General features: G+C 37.7%; 1 protein-coding gene across 2 annotated transcripts; it reads right to left on the bottom strand.

Moving 5' to 3' along the window:
* Positions 1–718: 718 nt before the first annotated feature.
* On the bottom strand, positions 719–20,415 carry LOC100888480 (transcription initiation factor IIA subunit 1). 2 transcript variants are annotated; one of them, XM_030999354.1, is made up of 9 exons: positions 20,228–20,415; positions 19,761–19,862; positions 14,106–14,256; positions 12,871–12,935; positions 11,826–11,937; positions 8,393–8,586; positions 5,333–5,476; positions 4,675–4,764; positions 719–2,830 (listed from the first exon to the last, which is right to left on the bottom strand). In XM_030999354.1, exons 1-9 carry the CDS (start codon positions 20,249–20,251, stop codon positions 2,723–2,725), a joined length of 990 nt encoding a protein of 329 aa, XP_030855214.1. In that variant the 5' UTR covers positions 20,252–20,415; the 3' UTR covers positions 719–2,722. The 2 variants fall into 2 exon arrangements, with proteins under 2 accessions (XP_030855214.1, XP_030855213.1); XM_030999353.1 differs by lacking the exon at positions 20,228–20,415 and having other exon boundaries at positions 19,761–20,213.
* Positions 20,416–20,910: the final 495 nt, after the last annotated feature.

Raw genomic sequence — 20,910 nt, 5'->3', positions numbered from 1 at the left:
TTCTTGTTTTGATAAGAGCACTGTTTTCCATACAGTTATCAAACTTTACTTCCATCTTGGAAAAGAGAGAACATACAAAACATTAAAGCCATTCAAATCAATATGACATTCAAAATGTAACACAATTTTGTTCAGTGATCAATCAAGAAGTGGAATCCTGCCACAGAATAATGTACAAAACAAAACATGTGTCACTTTGTAACAAAGAAAGCTACAAAAAAAAGCTATAGCAGATTTTTTGTTAAGGGGAAGTCCACACCAAAAATATCTTACTTTCAATAAAAGCAGCCAAACCAATCAAAAAAAGTTTGAGCAAAAATCGGATAACTAATAAGAACGATGAGAATCACGACACAAATTGCCAATATGGTTATCAGTTTGTGACGTCATGTCCTCACTATTTATCAATTGCTTTAAATAGTTTAATCCCATTAATTTCCCTTTTTATCATATTATATGCATGACATTTCACAAAATCTTGTATGAACTTTGAAGAATTTATACTATTTTCTGAATATTCATAAAAAATGATTTTTATATGAATAGTGTATCCAAATTCAAATTTGTCATGATGTAACTGGAAAAAATTACTCTATATTAGTGCATCCACACAAAAACATAATACTATTAATATTATCAATATACAGTGGATAGTGAGGACATGAGTGAGTTGTAAGTTTTTCATGTCATTAAAAATTCATAACTTTCTTATTAGTTAGATTGGTTTGTCTGATTTTTCTGCTTCTATTGAAATTAAGTTATTTTTGGAGTGGACTTTGCCTTTAAAGTGTTGATTATCGTCAGCCAAGGCAACCCATTGGAATCAATGGGATGTTTGTGAAATGACTCCCAGGTTAACATTTTTTAACATGACCTGCCACAAATCGAGGTACATGTGAAGTCTACAACTCAACAATTCAGACCCTGCATTCACATTACTGGCAGAACACTAACCCACAATGGTAGTCTCCGAGGCTGTTCACACCGGCAGAGATAGCGGTGTGGGAGGAACAACATCGTTTCGGTTCGCCCAACAGCGAGCCACGGCGTGCCACTGGAGCACCTCTTGGGGGTGGTCCACGAGAGAGAGTGCGGTCTAGCGCACACTAGAAAAAAGACAGCGCTATCTCATTGCGGTGTGAACAGCCTCTCTGACTGGTCAATGAAAAAGATACTTTCGAGTTGTTCCCATTTGGCAGTGATTTGCAGGCACAAAAAAAGCATCAAGCACAAAAATATGTATTAAATGCCCTTTCAAAATAGTCACTATGGATACTGTAGTAAGCCATCACTTACAATACTGGAACCTGAAAACATATTACGCACACCATCCCTATACCAGGGAAATTTAAGCGGGACTGCATTACTTTTCTTTTGTTAATTGAGAGCTGAGGGCTTTAATTTGAAAGCTGTTTCAATGAGTTGCTTTGTTTGCATGAAAGCAGAAATATAAGAGAAACAGAATAGCAAAGGTTCAAAATTTGTCTTTGAAATATGAGATCACTAATTCTTTGCAAATCACAAATTGGCAATATGGTCAATGGATTGTGACGTAGTCATGCTGGACAAAATGTCATTATTATGGGGAACAGCACAAAATGAATTATGGATAGCATAGGTCCTTTGAAAAGTAAATACCTCCAGATTATAAATTTCAATCATTTTGTGGGTTGTCGCAGTCCTCACATGTACATGTATCGTGATTACACATTTCAAAAGTTAACTTCAAACTTCTACCCGTCAGGTCCTCTAATTTTCTGTTAAACAGAAAATAAATATAGTAGCAAAATATTCACTGAAATATGTCTGGGCCACTGAAAAGAATATAGAAAGACAAGAGACCTACTAATAATGGAACAACTCAATTTTAGGTCCATTTGTGACTAGCTGTGACTAAGAAGTCCAAAATATACAATTTTGGAAGGAATCAATGTCCAATTTACATAAATCAATGGCAAATGTGAGACATGTCAATAATATTACTTAAATTATTTAATATTAGCTTCTTTTTCCACTTCCCTGTTCATTTCTATACCATTTCTGCTCTCTCACCCTATAAATAATGCACTTTGTTTCCAATATTATCATAAAAATAAATCAGTAGAAAATAAAATGAACATATTTATAAAATATATATAAGCCAATCCTTGCCCTTGGTAATTGTTGAAGCTTCTGAGACCAATGTGTCATTTTTGCTGGTCTTTCTAAGCATGGATGCGCCATTTGTAACCATAGAGGTATGAGGTTGACAACATCATAGCACCATCATTATGAATTAAAATGTTACAATATCATTTTGACATCGTTTCACCATACCAATGATATTTTATGTAAGTGGGGGGGGGGGGGGGGGTCAAAAATATGTGTGACAAACAAAGACAAGGAAATGTGTATGTTTGCCTCTTGGGGAACATACATGACACAATTCTTTATTTTTTTTAAACCACAGTAGGAAATGCCAGGATATTCTTTCAACAGCACCAAGGAACAAGAGATGCTCAGACAGGGGGAGTAGGAAAATTTTCAAGTAACTCATAGAATCAATGACCTGCAGTGGCATGTTGACATGGAAAACATCCAGACCTAGAGCCTTCCTGTACCACCTTTATGGAACATAAAAGAGTTGGTATGCACCCCCATTCCTACAAACTTTTCTTTTGCAAGAAGATTGGCTAATAGCTGACCTTGATGGCACCATTCGTGGATCCTACCAGTCGGGATCCTACCAGTCTGCATCCCCCGTCGATTTGTTGAAAACGTAGTCTTTCCCCTTCAGGTTCATGATGCCATGTTTCAAAGTAAACTTCCACTTATTTCTATTCCGATTGATCTGCAGAAGATGATTAGGAAGAGAGATAAAAAGGGAAGGGAAGAGGAGGAATAAAGAAGAAACAACATAAGTAGAGGGTAGTAATTGATCGTCGGTTAAAAACAGAATATGGTGTGATAATTAGTGATATAACTTCTGATAGAATAAAATACATGAAGAACAAACTACATTCATGAATTATTACATGAAACCTGTGAGTAAGCATAAAATTTATTCCATGTGGATAGGACGATTTTGAGTTTGTTTTATGTTTGGATAGTACAGAGTGTTATTTTATTAAGTTCTATTGTATGGTTTGCAGGAGATCTTGCAAAACTAGAAAAAATAGCCAAACATGCAGAACAAAATCAGTAGCGTAAAGCGGGCTTGGGGGAAGATTGTAAAAAGATAATCATCCAAAAGCCAATCATCCTTTTTATGAGTTCCTCAAATCAGGGAGAAGATCACTGATTTTTTGAGGTACTTCAATTTTAATAAGTTTAAAAATTCATGAATATGCATGAGGACAGTGAAATTATGTAAATGAAGGAAATAAAACAAGCCATAACCAAATGAGAATCATTATTACGTATGACTATAATTTTGTCATCACCAAAATGTATCCTTGTTTTGTATATTTCAGCTCTTTGTTAACTTGATCTGAACTTTTATTTTACATGTGAGCGAAACAAATATCCATGTGGAACGTACATTGGACAAATAAATACATTGAAATTGAAAGTATCTACATGTTTGTTCAACTTATTTGACTATTATTTGGAACTGGTGAAAAAACAGACATGATGGCCATAGAGAGAGAGAGAAAGAGAAGGAGTGAGCAAAGAAAGAAGCCAGGGATAGAAAATAGAAAGAGGGAGCTGCAAGGAATCGAAAATCAAAAATAAAATTGAAATTGAAAATTGAAATTATCTACATGTTTGTTCAACTTATTTGACTAATATTGGAACTGGTGAAAAAAATCCAGACATGATGGCCATAGGGGGAGAGAGAGAGAGAGAAAGAGAGAGAAAGAGAATAGGAGGGGGGAGAGAGAGAGAGAGAGAGAGGGAGAGAGTGAGAGAGAGAGAGTGAGAAAAAAAAGGAGCCAGGGTCAGAAAAAAGAAGAACAGAGACCTCTTTCTATAATAGTCAGAAAAGAAAAGTAGTTTTGAAAAAGTTAGACTGTAATAGTTTAATGGTAAACAACAATTGTCCTTTTAGAGGTATGAAATTTTACTGTTTCATTATTTTTTAAATGAATAAATATTCCATTCAATAATATTGATCATGAAAATACATAGATTTAGGATTTTTACAACTGCACATCTGTAAATTCAGTTTTTTCTGTAATATATGGAATGACTTTAATTGCAAACTTATAACTAATAATTTGATTGCCACAATCAAATTTGAAGGGATCTTTTTTCCAACATAACCTTGCTTTGACTTATTTAAAATCTTGGAGTAGGGAGAATTTTGGGATAAAAATCATGTGTAGTCCACATTTTTCGACAGTCCATCAGTTTCCGACTTAGGCAAACCAAGAAGGGGAGAGGTACCCCCCCCCCCCCCCCCTGCCCACCTTTGTTTTTTCTTTCTCTTGATGGTATGGGTGCCTACATGCACTCTTTTCCTTCAATTTTTCTTCATTTGTTCTTTCTTTTGATTCTTGTAAACCTTCCCCACTCACAAGTGATGATAGTGTAAATTTCCATTTTTGTCTGAACAACTTTTAATAGATCATGAAGCTTTCAGTTCATAAAACACCCATACTAACAGGAACCTGCTAGTCAAGTGGCAGTTGTCCTGAAAATTGTCCATGCATGTCCTTACATTAGCTATTATCAGATCTTTCCATTTCTTACCTTATCATACTGACATACTACAACATTTTCTGATTCAAAGAGATCAGCTGGATCCTCGTCACTAACGTCGTCAGCCGAGTTGAGAGGGTCCTGAGAAATAAAACAGATGAAAGACATATCTCTTTTCAATTTACCAATATCGTCGGCCGGGTGGCAGAAGGGCAAAATAATGCCTTTTAGCATGACATGGCCACAGCCATTATCTTGATAATGTGACGTACCAGGCAAAGGTGTACATGTATCATGCACCAAGCTTTAGAATTTTTAATTCAATAACAAAACCTTTACTTATCAGTGAGGGAAAAAGAATTGGTGAAAAATATATAACAGAGGAACAATCGTAACCCATTAAAATATTTACATAATACAAATACTAAAATATAGCAGTTGACAAGTCCATAAATTTGATAAATGGCTTCAAAAAGAAGTGGTGAAACCCGCGTCGTGCTGAAAAATTGTTCACTATTCTTGCTTTATACCTCTCCCATACACTTTGGTGGAGAATCTTGTAGATGAATAGGCAAGATTTCCTTTGAAGCTGAAGATATTCAGTTACAATTTTCCCTCAATTTTTGGAGAGATGCAAGAATTCAACAGAGTCCTACACATGACATATAAATATGCAACAGATCATAGGTGCCAACGCAATTTACTTTACCTCCTCATCTTCACCAGCAGCATCATCATTTTCTTTGTCATCATCATCGTCGTCGTCATCCTTGTCATCATCGTCGTCATCATCAAATTCATCGTCATCATCATCTGATGAATCGTTAGCACCATCTACTTGCACTATTGACGGCTGTTGGAAAGAAAATGGGAAAAGAAATCTTGTTTTAATATATCATTTCTACATAGAGAAATCAAGGAGATTTTAGAAAGTATTTAAAAGAAAAAATTTTAAACACACATCACAACCCCTTAAGAGCAATCGCCGACATCAACGCAGACATTGCCTGATGATGCAAAAGCAGAGTAATTTGTCTCGACAAATTCGATTTTCACTTTTTACTGATGATATTATATACATACAGTATACTCTGAACTTTATCAAAAATTGAAATCTATTATCTGTCCGTCTCTTGGGAAGTATCACAAACACGATCCAACAAACCCTTTGGGAAATGAAAGGTGTTGGATTGCTCTCAACAGAATACTGGAGAATGAGCCTGGTTGTTGTAGAAGGTTGAATTCATTCTTTGCCATGTGTATCTGAAGCATACTGACATTATAATGACACTTTTACAAGAGGTAACATAACATAACATGAAAAGCATGGATCAACCATCTCTACATTAAGCAACTGTTTCTTGCAAACAATGGCTGTTGTTATATGCTAGGAAAACTGAAACAAGCTTTACCCAATGCATCTAATATCCAGCACGATACACACAGAACACATATTTTTCTTTTACTCTGATTTCTAACAAAGTTTGTAATCCATCTAAATCTAATGCCAGATGATTTCTGTTTTAAACAAGATTTCAAAAATTTCAACTATCAAGAAGAATCTTAAAGGGACTTGGTAACATTGTTCAGATGACGGAAAATGGTGCTAGAGTAGTGACTTCAATGCTAGATAAAGATAATCTGAAACTTAGCAAGTACTCAAAATAACATCTCATCATCCTGAACTACAAAGCTATCAATTTTCTAGCCCTCACATACATGTAATTTGATAATCCCACTTAAGAAAACGAATTACAGGGGGAAGTAGGAAGCAATGTGACTCAATGGCTCAAACCCAATAAAATTTTGGTCACACTATGGTCAACTACCATAAAAGCACAAGAAAATGCCTTCGCAGGAAATAAAACCATTTAATGAGTGAATGAAAGGCAAATGGGGATGAAATGCATCATTTTTTAAGGTCTGCTTGTACGTCTTCAAAATTTTAATTCATAAGGCACCTGAATATCTTCATGACATGCTCAACAACTGGCAAATATAGACTAATTATTCCCAAATTGTACATTCTACGATAGCCGTCTCACTTTCCATCAGAGAATCAATCTGTCTCACCTCTTTCAAAAGATTTTTTAAAGCAAACTTGTTCCCTCAGTAACATTATGTGATTAACCCATTTTACGGGCCTTTGTATTCCAATCCATGTTTCTCTTCATATTCCATAATTGTGTAAGTGCTATGGTAATTGAACTCCTAAATCATCAATATCATTATCATAATTAAAGATATATACCTGCACAAAATAACGGTCTCTAGCTCAAGTATTCAAATGTTGAGGCAGAAAGGATGCATATGCAAAAGGCATAACTGTTAGTGCTATTGGTGAATTAAAATTCGTTTTCATACCACTTAGCCAAACAAGGTTTACTGGCGCTATGTCCTTATGATGTGCAGGCGTAGACAGGGGGGAGGGAGGGGGGGGGGGCAGTGAATGCAGTACCTCATGCTTCATGTAGGATTTGTATATCCACCCCCCCCCCCCCAGACAACTACATGTGTGCGCCACCACCCACACACACTGACGTACGGATGGGGGGGGGGGGGCTTGGGTGCAGTTGCCCACCAAAAAAAAAAAAAAAAAAATCTAATTCAATACCAGTGATTTACAAATGTTGCTGAAATAACATAATTTCCCTGGATTTGTTCCCACTTTTTAGTAAATTATACTTTTTGAATGCATTATGTTGGAAAATGAGAAATTCCGAAATTTACGGTTAGGTAAGAAATATGCTTATTTAGAAGCCTACATGCTGGACCCCACACCAATTAGTGTCCTGCCAGTGTCAAAAATAAGGTTTCAATATATGGTCATCAAACCATAATTAAACGCCTAAAACCCCTGGGCTTCGGGGGGGGGGGCTCAGCCCCTGGATGCTCATCTGACCGTAATTTAATGCCTAAAACCCAGAGCCGCCCCCTGGACTCCATACCAATTAGTGACCTGCCAGTGTCAAAAATAAGGTATCAAAATATGCTTATCTGACAGTAATTAAATGCCTAAAACCCCTGAGATTCCGGGGGCTCTGCCCCCTAGATGCTCATGTGACGGTAATAAAATGCCTAAAACCTCAGAGCTTCTGGGAGCTCCGCCCCCTGGATCACATGCCAATTAGGGTCCTGACAGTGTCACAAATAAGGTAACAAAATATGCTCATCTGACGGTAACTAATTGCCTAAAGCCCCTGAGCTTCCAGGGCTCTGCCCCATTGACCCCACCAGAGGCCCTAAGGTGGGCCCCTGAATGCTCATCTTACCATTATAAAATTCCTCAAATCCATGGGACTCATTCACCTGGTCCAACACCAATTAGTGACCTGCCAGAGTCATGAGGTATAAAAATATGCTCGTCTGACCGTAATTAAATGCCCTTACCCCCTGCTTCCGGGGGCTTCGCCTCTTGACCTCGTGCCAATTTATGCTAAACTCTACCTGATCGTAAATACTGTAGCCTCCCCAACCCACTTTGAAAAACGTTCAGTGAGGCCTGCATGTAAGAGTGATGGTGATGCTTTTTTTTTTTCTTCTGCTACGCCTGTGATGATATGTTTCTACATTCATATATGGAATCTTATTTACTTGGACTTGCTTAACTCACCAAGGTGCCATGTTCAAGAGGAGAAGACAAGTTGTTAGAACTCACAAAGGCGCCTTCATACTGTAAACAAGGAATCTTTTTTTCAGGCGAGGTTTTCTTTTATAAGAGAAACAGGAAAGAAGTAGGGGTTAATGGAGGGAAGAAATAACGACTGACCTGATCTCCGCTGGATTGCACTCGTATTGTCCCTTGGGGTAGCACCACACCCTGGGGTGTGGTCATGATGCGTGATTGCTGGGCATTGGACTGAGCACCTGGTTGGATGATGATGGGTGGGTACCCAACCACGCCACCTTGTTGCTGCTGGGTCTGGATTTGGTATGCTGGGAATGTTTGTGTTGCACCGCCAGCTGGAAATAAATTGAAAAATTAAGATTTTGTATTTAGAGAAAGAGGTGATATGCTGGAATGGTTGCATTTTCAGGTATAACATAATTATTATCCTTGGGGGAGGGGGGGGGGGAGCGGATGAATTATGTTTCACTGTCAATTCTGATTTGCTTAAACAAAATTATCTGGGGGAAGATTGTTTCCATACAAAACTAAAAGTTAGATTAAATTCATCATGTAGAGGTGTTGTAGTCAAGGGGTATAACATTAGACTGGAATTGCAAAGTCTGTTCATCTGATCTCTGACACAGCTCTAATGTCCTTTGGCACAACATTAATCTACTTTTGCAAGTCCATACGTAGGAGAGAAATGGAATAATGTAAAATGGTCATATCGAAGGACGTATGAAAAATTGTATTTTTTTTATATCATGACTTACTTTTGGAGATACAATGGAAAATGAATGGGTTATTTTTCAGAAATTGAAAACCTTCTAGGAGCAGTGTAGGAGAAAAGTGACGTCATTGCCAGTTCACAGACTCACGCATGCGCATTGACACAAAATTACGTAAACAAGCCAAGCTTGGCATGGACACACACAGAGGCATGAGCTCGCTGTAGCACTACATGGTACTGCTGCAGATGATATTCACAAGAATTTACATGTTTAGTGCCATGTTACCAGTATTCTGTCTGATTTACAGTAAAGCAATGAGGTTGATAATCAGTGTAATTCAGTTTTATTTCCGTAATATACATTTGTTATAAGTTTTGGAGAAAATTGGAGGTTAATTCAAACATTGCAAACATTACAATCTATGCCCCAAGGCATACCGATCAGCTCCAACAAAAACTAGCTTATGTGGGATTGTACTATTGAGCATGACGTCATCACTCAGTAGATCGGTGCTCGTATCAAAAGTATAAAAACGCATTCCGGTGGATTTTTTCCAGACATATCCAGACGCATGGGTTTATAAAAATGATATTTCACAGGAATTTTCCTTTTGATTTAATGCTATATTTCAGACTTTTATTTTTCTTTTTCATACAAAGTTTCTTGTTTTTTTTGTCCCCAATTTTCCTTCGTTATCAAAAAAGGAATTGTAATATAGCTAATCCGATTATTCCACATTTCAAAAATGTAAAGATCATTCAGATTCAATGTCATATGCCAAAGTTATGGCAGGTTTGCTACAACACTTTCCCAGCTGTTTCCCGTAAACATGTTTTTCAACAGAAAAGCAAGGTCAAATCATATTAATTACACTGCTCCTCACTGCCTGCAATAACCTCAATATTTTGTGGTTTGATACCAGCTTGGGCATATCCAGAATTCATCAAAAGCGGGAAGGCACAGTTTTCACATGCATTTTGGATTGGAAATTTGAAGGGGGAGGGCACATTTTTTTGCACATTTGGTTTTAAAGGAAGGGGAGGGGCATTCCAGACCTTGCCCCCCCCCCCATCCCCCACTCAAAAAAGTGGGGGGGGGGGGTAAATGCAGTTTTGCCCCCCAAAAACGCCCCCCCCCCCTCCAAAAAAAAAAAAAAAAGCAGTTAAGGAATAAACATGGTTTGTATTTTTAACCAAAAGAACATAACAATAATAAAAACCTGAATTAAATCACATATACCATTCCATTCAAAGAAAAGGAAAGTTCACAGGAATTAAATTTCATAAGCATTGCGCATGCCACCTATACGGCTTATAATAGCGATACGCGCATATCGTGGACATATTGTGCGAGAATGGGAAAGCGTGACTGTTTATTTGTTTTGTTATAGGGGTGAGAAGACATGAGCTCCTGAACGCTGGCGTACTGATGGGGGGGGGGGGGTATTTCTTATTCGATACCAGTGATTTACAAATGTTGCTGTTATGACATGATTTCCCGGTATTTTTCTCCATTTTTTTGTAAGTCATACCTGTTTATGCGTTTGTTGGAAAATAAGAAATTCTCAGATTACAGTCGGGCGAAAAATACGCTTATTTAGAAGCCTTTATGTCATGGTCTGCAAAGTGGCTGGGCTCAAGCCCCCCCCCCCCCCCCCCCCCCTCACTTTTTGAAAAAGTATGTTAAAGAGAAAAAGAAATAAAGACGGAGAGAAAAAAAAAGTGACCTGCCAATGTCACAAATAAGGTATAAAAAATGCTCATCTGACCGTAATTAAATACCTAAAAAACCCGAACTTCCGGGGTTATGCCCGCTGGACCCCACCAAGGGCCGTAAGGCGGGCCCCTGGATGCTCATCTGACCGTAATTAAATACCTAAAACCCCTGAGCTTCCGGGGGCTCTGCCCCCTGGACCCCACCAAGGGCCCTATTAGACAGGCCCCTGGATGCTCATCTCACCATAAGTAAATACCTAAAACCCCTGAGCTTCTGGGGGCTCTGCCCCCTGGACCCCACCAAGGGCCCTAGGGCGGCCCCTGGATGCTCATCTGACCGTAGTTAAATATTAAAACCTCTGAGCTTCTGGAGGCTCAGCCCCTTGACCCCCTGCCGAGGCTCATATGCCCTGGACCCCACGCCAATTTACGCTCTACCTGACCGTTAATACTCCACTTTGAAAAACGTTCCGCGTGACCTGCATGTAACGTGTAAGACTGGTGGTGATGCAGATTTTTCGTCTCCCCCCCCCCCCCCCCCCCTTCTGAACGTTTTTTCTCATTACGTCATTGCCCTTGGAAGGTGAGCCCCCTGGAATATTTGCCCCCCCCCCCCCCAATCCCAAACTGCTTTCTGCGCGCCTGACTGGGTACCAGGTAAAATAACCTGGTAACCATGGGTGGCAGCACACACTTACAGTATTACTATCACAGCCATTGATTTGGAGGAGATTTAACCAACCCTGTTTGAATTGGGCACAATACAGCAAATACTGCTTTGTTGGGCAAGCACAAAACAAAAGAATAAGCCATGTTGTGATCAAGTGCAACCAAGATGGGCAAACTCTTGTGTACAAGTGTGGAAGTGTCGTAGTCGAGTGGTTTAAGCACTTGACTTGAAATTCAGAGGTTGTCGTTCGATCCCAGACACGGCACCAATGTCCTTTGGAAAGGCATTAATCTTCATTTGCCACACTCGACCCAGTTGAGGTAAATGGGTACCTGGCAGGAATTAATTCCTTGAAATGCTGGAGCGCTGTAATGGTAGCTAGGCTAAGCCCTTGGTAATAATTAGTGCGCCTTGGATTAGAATTTCTAGATAGACAGCGCTATAGAAATGCCTATTATTATTTTTATTAGACTCACCAGCTCCTTGCTGTTGGATGGTAAATGGTACATTCTGGATCTGCTGTCGTTGTGACTGCAAATGGAGCATGTTCTGCTGGAGTGCTGCAGTAGCCGCCACAGCAGATGAACTCTGTAAATTATGATTAAATTATGTAAATTATGAAAAAAATAGATGAACAGCTGGAAATCCATTCTAATTGCAGTCACTGAATACACCCTTTTTCTAATGTTATGCATGCTTCATGAACAAAAGTTTTATTGTTCCCAGGTTTGCCCGACATAGAAACAAATATTGTATACAAAGAGGATTCCATCTATAGAAATGCCTAGTAGGTGAATTACATAGAAACAGGGGGTTCTGAAGAGAAACATGCACATATTTGAGATACATTAGTATTATAGCAGTGTTCACACGATGGCAATTTTGGTTGGCGTAAAGGTTGTGTTTAGAGCTGGTCAGCGTAAATATGGTAAGGGCGGCGTAAAGGTCGGCGTAATGATCTTCTAAACAATAGACATGTTAGCTAGGCCGACCCTCACGCCAACTAAATTGAAATCGGACAAAAAGAATGAGTTATGCATTTTTTAAAGTCCTTATTACAAGCGTTGGATTGCCCTTAAACATGAAAGCAACTTGACACACCCATATGCCCTTGCATTTTATAGGGCCCTCAAGGAACCCAAGTCGGACTCTATTCTTTGTGAGCTCATATAAGTGTAAGGGTTTTATGTCATTTTTATTTTCTTCAACACTCCTTACCCATAAAACCCAGAATGGCAGGTAAATTGTTTTAAAGCCCAACTGTCCTACTTGTAGCTACTTGCTCCCTCTATAAAGAAAACTTCCCAATTCAGTGCCTGTTGGTCCCCCATGATCCTCTTTTTCTTATGTTAGTTGAGAGCTGAGTTAATGAGATAGCCACCTGTCAGTGACCTCGCTGTGTGGTCTAATCTCTTCTGGCCCAGTAGTATTGACGGTCTTTAATAGGATGACTTATACATTCTAGCTGTACACAAATATTTGTTTTGATGTGAAAGGTAAATTATTAATGTATAATCTTACCAAGTTGTTAGAAACAGATGATTGTGATGAAGTGGCACCCTGAAGAACCATTTGTGGTTGAGTTCCTGGTGAAAAATTTAAAGGGATACAGTTGTTTCAAGCAAACATTATCATGAGTGAACGCTTTGTCATAAAGTGCTTTTGTACACCCCTCCCCACAACATCCAAACACTAATGCTACTACCCCAACCTGAGGACACTGTGGCAAATGGCCATGTGGGACACTATTACCATGTAGTCAATGCACCTGCTCACAATAGTACTGCAATATATTCCATAATTGCCTAGAGATACATCTTGACCTTTCCACAGTTTTTGACAGTATTAAAATCTGTATCATACCAATTGCTAAATACAATTTATCTGAAATCACCTCATTCAGAACATAGGTGTATAATGGTATGTATATTTTTCCCCCAATTAGCTACTCTTTGGTTCATAAACGTAATATATTTAAGAAATGTAAAATGTTTTGTTTTTTTTAATTCCAAAAAAAAAGAGGTAATGCCAGTCGCCCAAATATTGGTGATAACAACAATTCCCCATTTTTCTTTTTTTTTTATCTGACATTTCATCAAAGTTAAAAAATATTATTTTCTGCTCAAGGTAAACAGGATGAAATATAAGAGATATAAGGGCACCTCACTGCCTTCACATAAGTCGACAGTTGCAAATACTAAGGTAATTAATTTCAAATCCCTACAGCCAGCCTGCCTGCCCCCCTCCCCTTTCTAATATGCCTATGATTCAGCATTTACCCTTGAATTAGAACACTCATAGTTTAAAGATAAAGACCAGTTCTGGGCATGCCATAGCATTGTGAGAGGATCGTTGTGGAATCGATCAGAAAAGGTTGATCATCTAGCATATAAGTATTGGTGTGTACGGCAAGGTTCTGGAATCAAAAATGATAAGAAATTTGGCCTAGTCTTAGTAAAGTTACAAGCACTATACACAGAAAGATGTATATGGAACTATGTGACACGTGCGCGACACGTGCGGGATATCTATCAGGTCCAAATAGATATAATTTACCAAATATATCAATTAGTTGGCGGTTTCCCGGCAAAATTTCTATCATCACGTATATAGTCAAAAACATATTCTTTCACATGATTGGTATTACCGGTAAGAGCTTCTATTTCATTTGTTGAGAGGGGGGCATTTCCAAAACTGATCCTTACCTTTTTTAATTTTTTTATTCTATTTTAATTACAAAACTTTGCGCAACTCACTTTGATGTTCCATCTGTTGTCTGTCAGATGAAGATTGGGCATTTTGATATGACCTTGAAGTATCTTGACCTTTGTACTTCCCAGCAGCCTGTTGAGGTGGTTTTTGGGCGAGGTCTATAGCTCTCGACTGGATGAGCTTGCTCTCCCATATCTGCAAGAATATTGAAATTAAAGGAAATCGTGATGAGTTCTGATTAATCAGAGTTAATAAATTTACACCAGGATACGAGTTGTCTTATTCAGTCGGTAAGATATAGGTTAGGTTAGGTTCATATCCAGCCCAGGGTAATCACATATACATGACCAGTAATCATTAAGTATTTTCAATGAAGCTTAGCAAAAAATAATAGCTCCAAAAGATGCGTTCATAATGCAAAATGAAAAATTGTAGAAAAGGTTTAGACTTTAGAGAGAACCACTAAATAGCACATTGCCTTCAGAAATGTCATTTTATGACAAATTTTTCATGGATCAATATCACCAAAAATTATTTACACACTATTTTTTGTTTTTAATTGGTACAATTGTGTTTCACTATCAGTAAAAATACAGATACATGTAGCTAAAAAATTCACATTAGCAAATGGCGTTCAAAACTACCAATAAATGATATCTGCCAAATGTGCAATCGCCAAATATAAGCAAAAAGATGTATTCAAATCTACCAAGCAACAAGATTTTACATTCACCAATAATTATATTTCAATACAATGCAAATTGCATAGCTGTATTCAATCACATAATCAAACAGATACATCTGTATGACCATTGATACGAGTCCGACCTAGGCGACCTTGTAACATCCCGAGTCAAACCAAAGGATTTAAAAATACCTTTAAAGTTCATGTCTCTGAATTGGTAGACCTATCTCAGTGAATGTTGAAATCACAAACAATAAAAAGTTTGCATGGAGTTGGGAGATAGCAGTTATATAAGTGTTGCTGTGTAGTCTGCAAACCCTTCAAGAAGCACAGAAGATATGGGTACAGTACCAAGATCTTGATTAGCGTGGAAGTCCCAGGTAAAATGAATGTCGCATCCAAACCAATCAAAGTTTGATGCAGTGAAGATAGATGTAGCATCTCTCTTACATTACCAACACCACAACGAAAGTTGATATTGTGCTTGCATAACGTACAACTTGATTGGAAAAAAAACCTGGAGGGTTTCAACTTGAGCTGTGCATTCCATAAATAGAGCTCTATTGCACTTCAATACATGAGGGCTGGTCAATGACTTCAGCTCAGACATTCCTTCCACTGCAGACACAATACAAACAATGATTATCAGGTTGATTGACCTCATTGTGAAGTCCATGTCCATTCATAAAAAACACTGCTTTGTGTCTGGATGAGTGAACTTCAAAAGCCAATGATAAAAGATTGATGTGCATTATATCAGTACAAACTGTACTACAGCAATTACAAACACAAAGTTTGTAGAGCAGAAGATCGGGACAGCATGATAACTTCTTCTTAGCTGATCCCTCCACTATTTCAGAGATTCATGGAGCCCAAATAACATGTGATGAGTGCATGCAATTTGCATCCTGGCTATTGAAAGGAAATTACTAGTAACAGGTGGATGAAAAGTTTGTAAGGAGGCATATAAAACAAGATATGCATTACATTTGACCACATTACGAAAATCATCTATTGTCTCTGAGACTGCATGTCAAGCAAATAAAGCTTTTACTAAAAGACCTACTGTCAGTTGTATGCATAAATTTTACAACAAAAGGTTTCTCTAGACACTAGACACCTTAACACTATTAATGTTACAGCTTGCCCAACATATCAACAATTAATGTAAATTTATGCAAAGTGGATTCCATCCAAAGAGATGCCATTATTCATAGCAGGTGATTGAAATGACTGGTAACCAGGGGGGCCGTTTCACAAAACTTGTCATCAGTAACAAATGACATTTTTTGTTATAAGCTACTGATATCCTTGCTTCTGATTAGTTATCAGCAGATTTGTCACTGATTTTTGTTATTTGTCATTGAAAAAAGGCTTTGGGAAACAGGGCCCAGGAGTTAGGGAGAGAAACATGCAAAAATTGAAATACATTAATCAGGTCGATTGCATTGATTTTGAGGGGGGAAAGGCAGGTGTTTCTACATGTACATGCCTATTAGTACAAAGAAAAAAGAATCTTTGAAAATCAATGCAGTGAGCAGTATCGTGTAAATAGGAACAACTAAGAATTTATTTTCAACATGAAATACAAAGAAACATTCAATTATTTTTGTCATTAAAGGGATAGACTGTCTTGTATTCTTGAGCATCTTCCTAAATAGACCATTTTCATAATGTAATCAAATTAGACTTAAGTGCCTTGTAAAAACGTTTAAAATTATTTCATTTACCTGCTACAAATAATGGTACTTCCAACATTCAGAATGCAAATTGCATACATACTGTGTTGGTTGGTAGGGCACAAGCCATATTTGTCCTAGCTAGTAACAATTAATGTACCGGTATACAATTTGAATTCAGACTATTGAGATAGATGTAGCATGGTCCTCCATGAAGGCATATATGCATAAATGTAATTCCATTCTGAAAATGGCCTATTCATTAGTGTCTAATCCTACAATTTGAGAAGAAAGATATATTGGATCACTGTATAAACTATATAATGGAAGTAGATAAGTCATCCCAAACAAAAAATAACAAAAAATTGAGATTTCTATCAATTTGAAAATCTTCAACATTTTTTTTATCATACAAAAAAATAATAAGAGTTCCCTCTTTTTCACAAACATTTATTTTTTACTACCGGTATATTGTCTGCCTTCACTGAATTGGAAACCATGTCGTTCAGCACCTTGTTGCCACTCCGGAGCTTCAACTTGGTTCATTTAGGGGAAGTCCTCCCTCTCACAGGCCCACCAAAGGTTCTAGGGGTTGTGACTGGCCCCTAGCTCTCACACCCTGACAAACATTTTAATTTAATTTTCTCCTTTTTCAAGTGAATAATAGATCCCTGAAACATGAGGACCTTTTCTTTATTCCTTTGTCAGAGGTTTTTGAAATTTGGAGTGAGAAGACACCCCAATAAATGTGGCTCATGAGCATTATATTCTTCTCACAGAATCTGCTGAGAATATCTCAGTATCAGCATCCCAAGTACAAACGTCTTTCCTAGGTGTCTGGTAGGGAACCCCCCACCCCCCCCCCCCCCCAAACAAGGAAGTTTGTGTGGGATTTAATACCAGGTCAGTCTTCAATACAAAAAACAGACAAAGATCAGTAAAATATAGAGGAAAACCTAACAAAGAATAAGAAATGATTTTTGTTGGTGACATTACTAGCAAGAATTAGCTCTCAAATTGTTTTGTACAGATGATTACAATGTGCTTGTTCTTAGTTGTTGATGAAAAAACAGAATGATTTCATCAATGTGATGTGTAAAATTTGTGTGTCTATATCTAGGACACATGTAAGTCATAACATGTTCTTTGGAGAAATATTGATATCTATGACCAGGGGGAGGGGGCGGGGGGCACCCAACAAAAAAGTGCACTTTCTGTAAAAAAAGGGTACCTACAAACGGAAACCTCATACAAAAATATACAATATTTTTGACATTGGTATATACCTCTTCACTGTGATTACATTTTCAGGGATGAGTTCAACATTTGTTTATCTTTATACATCAAACAAGCTTATGCTTAAGCATCTTACTTTGCAGTTTGGTGTAATGGTCAGAATATTCATTTGTGAGCGAGCGAGGAAAATTTTTACGATTTGTAAAGTCGTAGTGCGAAAAATTACATCTTATAGAGAGGGAAAAACACAATCCTGAAGGGGAAATAAGCACATTGTCATAACGAAAGACTGAAAAGACCTTTAATAAGTAACATTATTATATCATCTACAAATGCGAGCAAGTTTTGGGGGAAATTGTTCTTAGTCGCTTTAAATTGGAAGGGGCAGTTATTAGAGGTGGAAAGGGGCACTCATCAGAGATGAAAAGAGCTATATATCGAGAGGGGGAGGAGCACTTGTCAAATTAAAACGAGCATCTCTCAGATTTGAATAGGGGCAATTACCAGAAATGAAAAGGGGCACTTATCGTAAGGAAAATCAGCACTTATTAGAAAAGAAAAGGGGCAAATATCCGAGGTGAATATATATCAAAAGTTTAAAGGGGCACTTACTAGAGATTAAAAAGGGTAGTTATGAGAATGGAATATGGACTCTTACTGCTTAGGAAAATGGGAACTTGTCGTAGGAAAAAGGGCACATGTTAAAGTAAAAGGGGCACTTATCAAAGGTGAAAGGGGGAACTTTTGGGGTAATTGAAAAAAAGAGGGGCACTGTGCCCCCCCCCCCCCCCCCCCCCTTGGAGCGCCACCTCTGTCTGTGACATTCTTAGTACAAAACAAGTGGATCTGCTCATAAGTAGAATTATGGGAAAACACAGTACCGGTAGGCTATTTATGTTTGACTTTGAAAAATTAACTGCATTAAAAAAAAAAATCTTATAAAATTTACCGGTACCTAAAACTTTCATAGGTAGGCGTTTCATTTTTGTAATGCTTTACACATCCCAAAAAACAAAAATAACCAAAAAAATGATCCATTGTTAGGGTGGTGTTCCCTTTTTAATCATGAATAACAAATAAAATTAGAAATATGAAAAGTTTAACAATTGAAAAGATCACGTCCCCATTTTTGAAGAGTCAATATGGTGTGCTAATGAAACTTTGCAATATAAGTACAAGTGGGTATAATCGTTCACACTCCTGCATTACAAATACGGTCTCTCCTTTAATTGCAACACTAGCTTACACTTGCAGACTCTCTCTCTAAAGTCTAAACCATCTTGTATTTTTGAGTATTCATACAAATTCGATCTTAAAATGTAATTCATTTATAAAAATTCTAAATGGATATAAAATTTTCCAGATATGTCATGCAAACTAGCTCAATAGTATCTTGAAAATAATACATTTAGCATACCTATTTTAATTCAAAGAGTCTGAACACACCAGACTTTTCAGAGACACGCAACAATAAGCTAATTTATGCATGAGCCAGGACACGGATATGGGTGGCTGGCTTACAAATATGGATAATCATTGGCTGGCTAAATGCCAACTTATGAATATGTATAGCAAGCTGAGGTCACTCAACCTAATACAAGAATATCATTGGCTGCAAAGCGATCCGTAGTCAAATGAGGCTCCAGTATAAATACATGGGCATATGCAAATCGTACCCTAACAAGAGGTCGCAGCGCGCCGAGAAAGATGGCAGTCCACGTCCAGACCGCTGCCGCAGCACAATGAACGATCGTTCGCGACAGCTTCTAAAATAAGCTGCTAATTTAGGCTGTTTAGTGACATATTACGGACTCAAAATAGGACCAATATGGAGATTCAGATGTAGCGACGCTTTCGAGCAATTAAAGAATTCTTTTGGATTATCTGAAATGTGATATTTTAGCATTCAAACGTGGCAACACTGAAGGACTCATTTCATTACCTAGCTATTCGTGCAACTGTGTGCGCTCTCTACACGTATTCGTGCATACACATTCGTATTGTTACCGAGTGTTAGCTGTTGAGCTCGAGCTCATTGAAAAAGAAAAAAAAGCTGTGTCAAATTTATCGCGGCACTGATATAGGCAGCAAATTCTTACCTGTTTTAAGTCTTGCAAAACCGGTTCCTCGACTCCTTCATCTAAAAATGCCTCTCGAACGTTGTTTATCACATCGTCAATTACACTCTTGTACAACTTGTGCTGTAATTGCGATGAGAGAGAGAAAAAGAAGTCGATGAAAATAAATGACATGACATGCAATTTGTACAGTATTGCACATCATGAACCCTGAATAATTAGAATTTCTCAATAAAATTAAGACTTAATTAACAGTCCCTCGTATTCCTAACTCACGGAATGAGTATTTAAGCACACCCCGCATCCTACAATAAATTGTTCAAAGATACTAATCCTTTAACATGCAACAAATAAAAATGGAATTGCTTTCTGATTCAATTCAAATTTCAATCGTAAAAATCGGACTCGAGAGACTAAAATCATAAATCATGACACGATTAACACATTAAAAACAGCGTAACTTTGATATCTATGATAAAGACGCTCACCACAATCTGAGAATTGGCAGCCATTTTCAAAATTCAAAAGATTAACCAGAAGAAAGATCCCGAAAATGAAGAGAACAAGAGAATTGATTTTAACTGAACGCTTCTAACTTGACGTCTCGGCTTCACCGAAGCCACCGCGACACTGTCGCTCGTCGCTTTTATACTCGTCAACAAGTTCTCCTTTACACCGATAGGGGAGCGGCAAATTGCGCGTATTGTCGTACCCCCTGAAGCGCATCCTCGTTCAAATCAAGTCAATCAAATATAACATGCAGTGTATACGAACAGATTCACAAGGCGATTGAGTCATATAAATTATGATTTTTCTTAACCATTTATATTATTCTTTTTATGAATAAACCTTTTTTGTATAAATGACCATAGTTTGTTCATATAAATTTGCATGACCTGTTAACAATATAGTCTGCTTACGTTTTACATTTTGTCGGCTGCTACGATCAAAATAATTAATGTGCCCAATTCAAGAAGTAAAAATATAATCTTTGATGCACATTCTCAACCAGTTTTTGTTCTAATCATCGAAAGGGTACTTATGCACCTGCCAATGTAATGAATTTGTCTGAACTGGAATTCAAGTTACTAATAACAAGGCGGAGAATATTCGACTCATATTTTAGACAGACTTGTTGACTTATATACATCACAGCATGAACCTGATTTTA

Source organism: Strongylocentrotus purpuratus, unplaced genomic scaffold (assembly GCF_000002235.5).
Source record: "Strongylocentrotus purpuratus isolate Spur 01 unplaced genomic scaffold, Spur_5.0 spur5_scaffold_5, whole genome shotgun sequence".
Classification (NCBI taxonomy): domain Eukaryota; kingdom Metazoa; phylum Echinodermata; class Echinoidea; order Camarodonta; family Strongylocentrotidae; genus Strongylocentrotus; species Strongylocentrotus purpuratus.
This window is presented reverse-complemented; position numbering and strand designations above follow the sequence as displayed.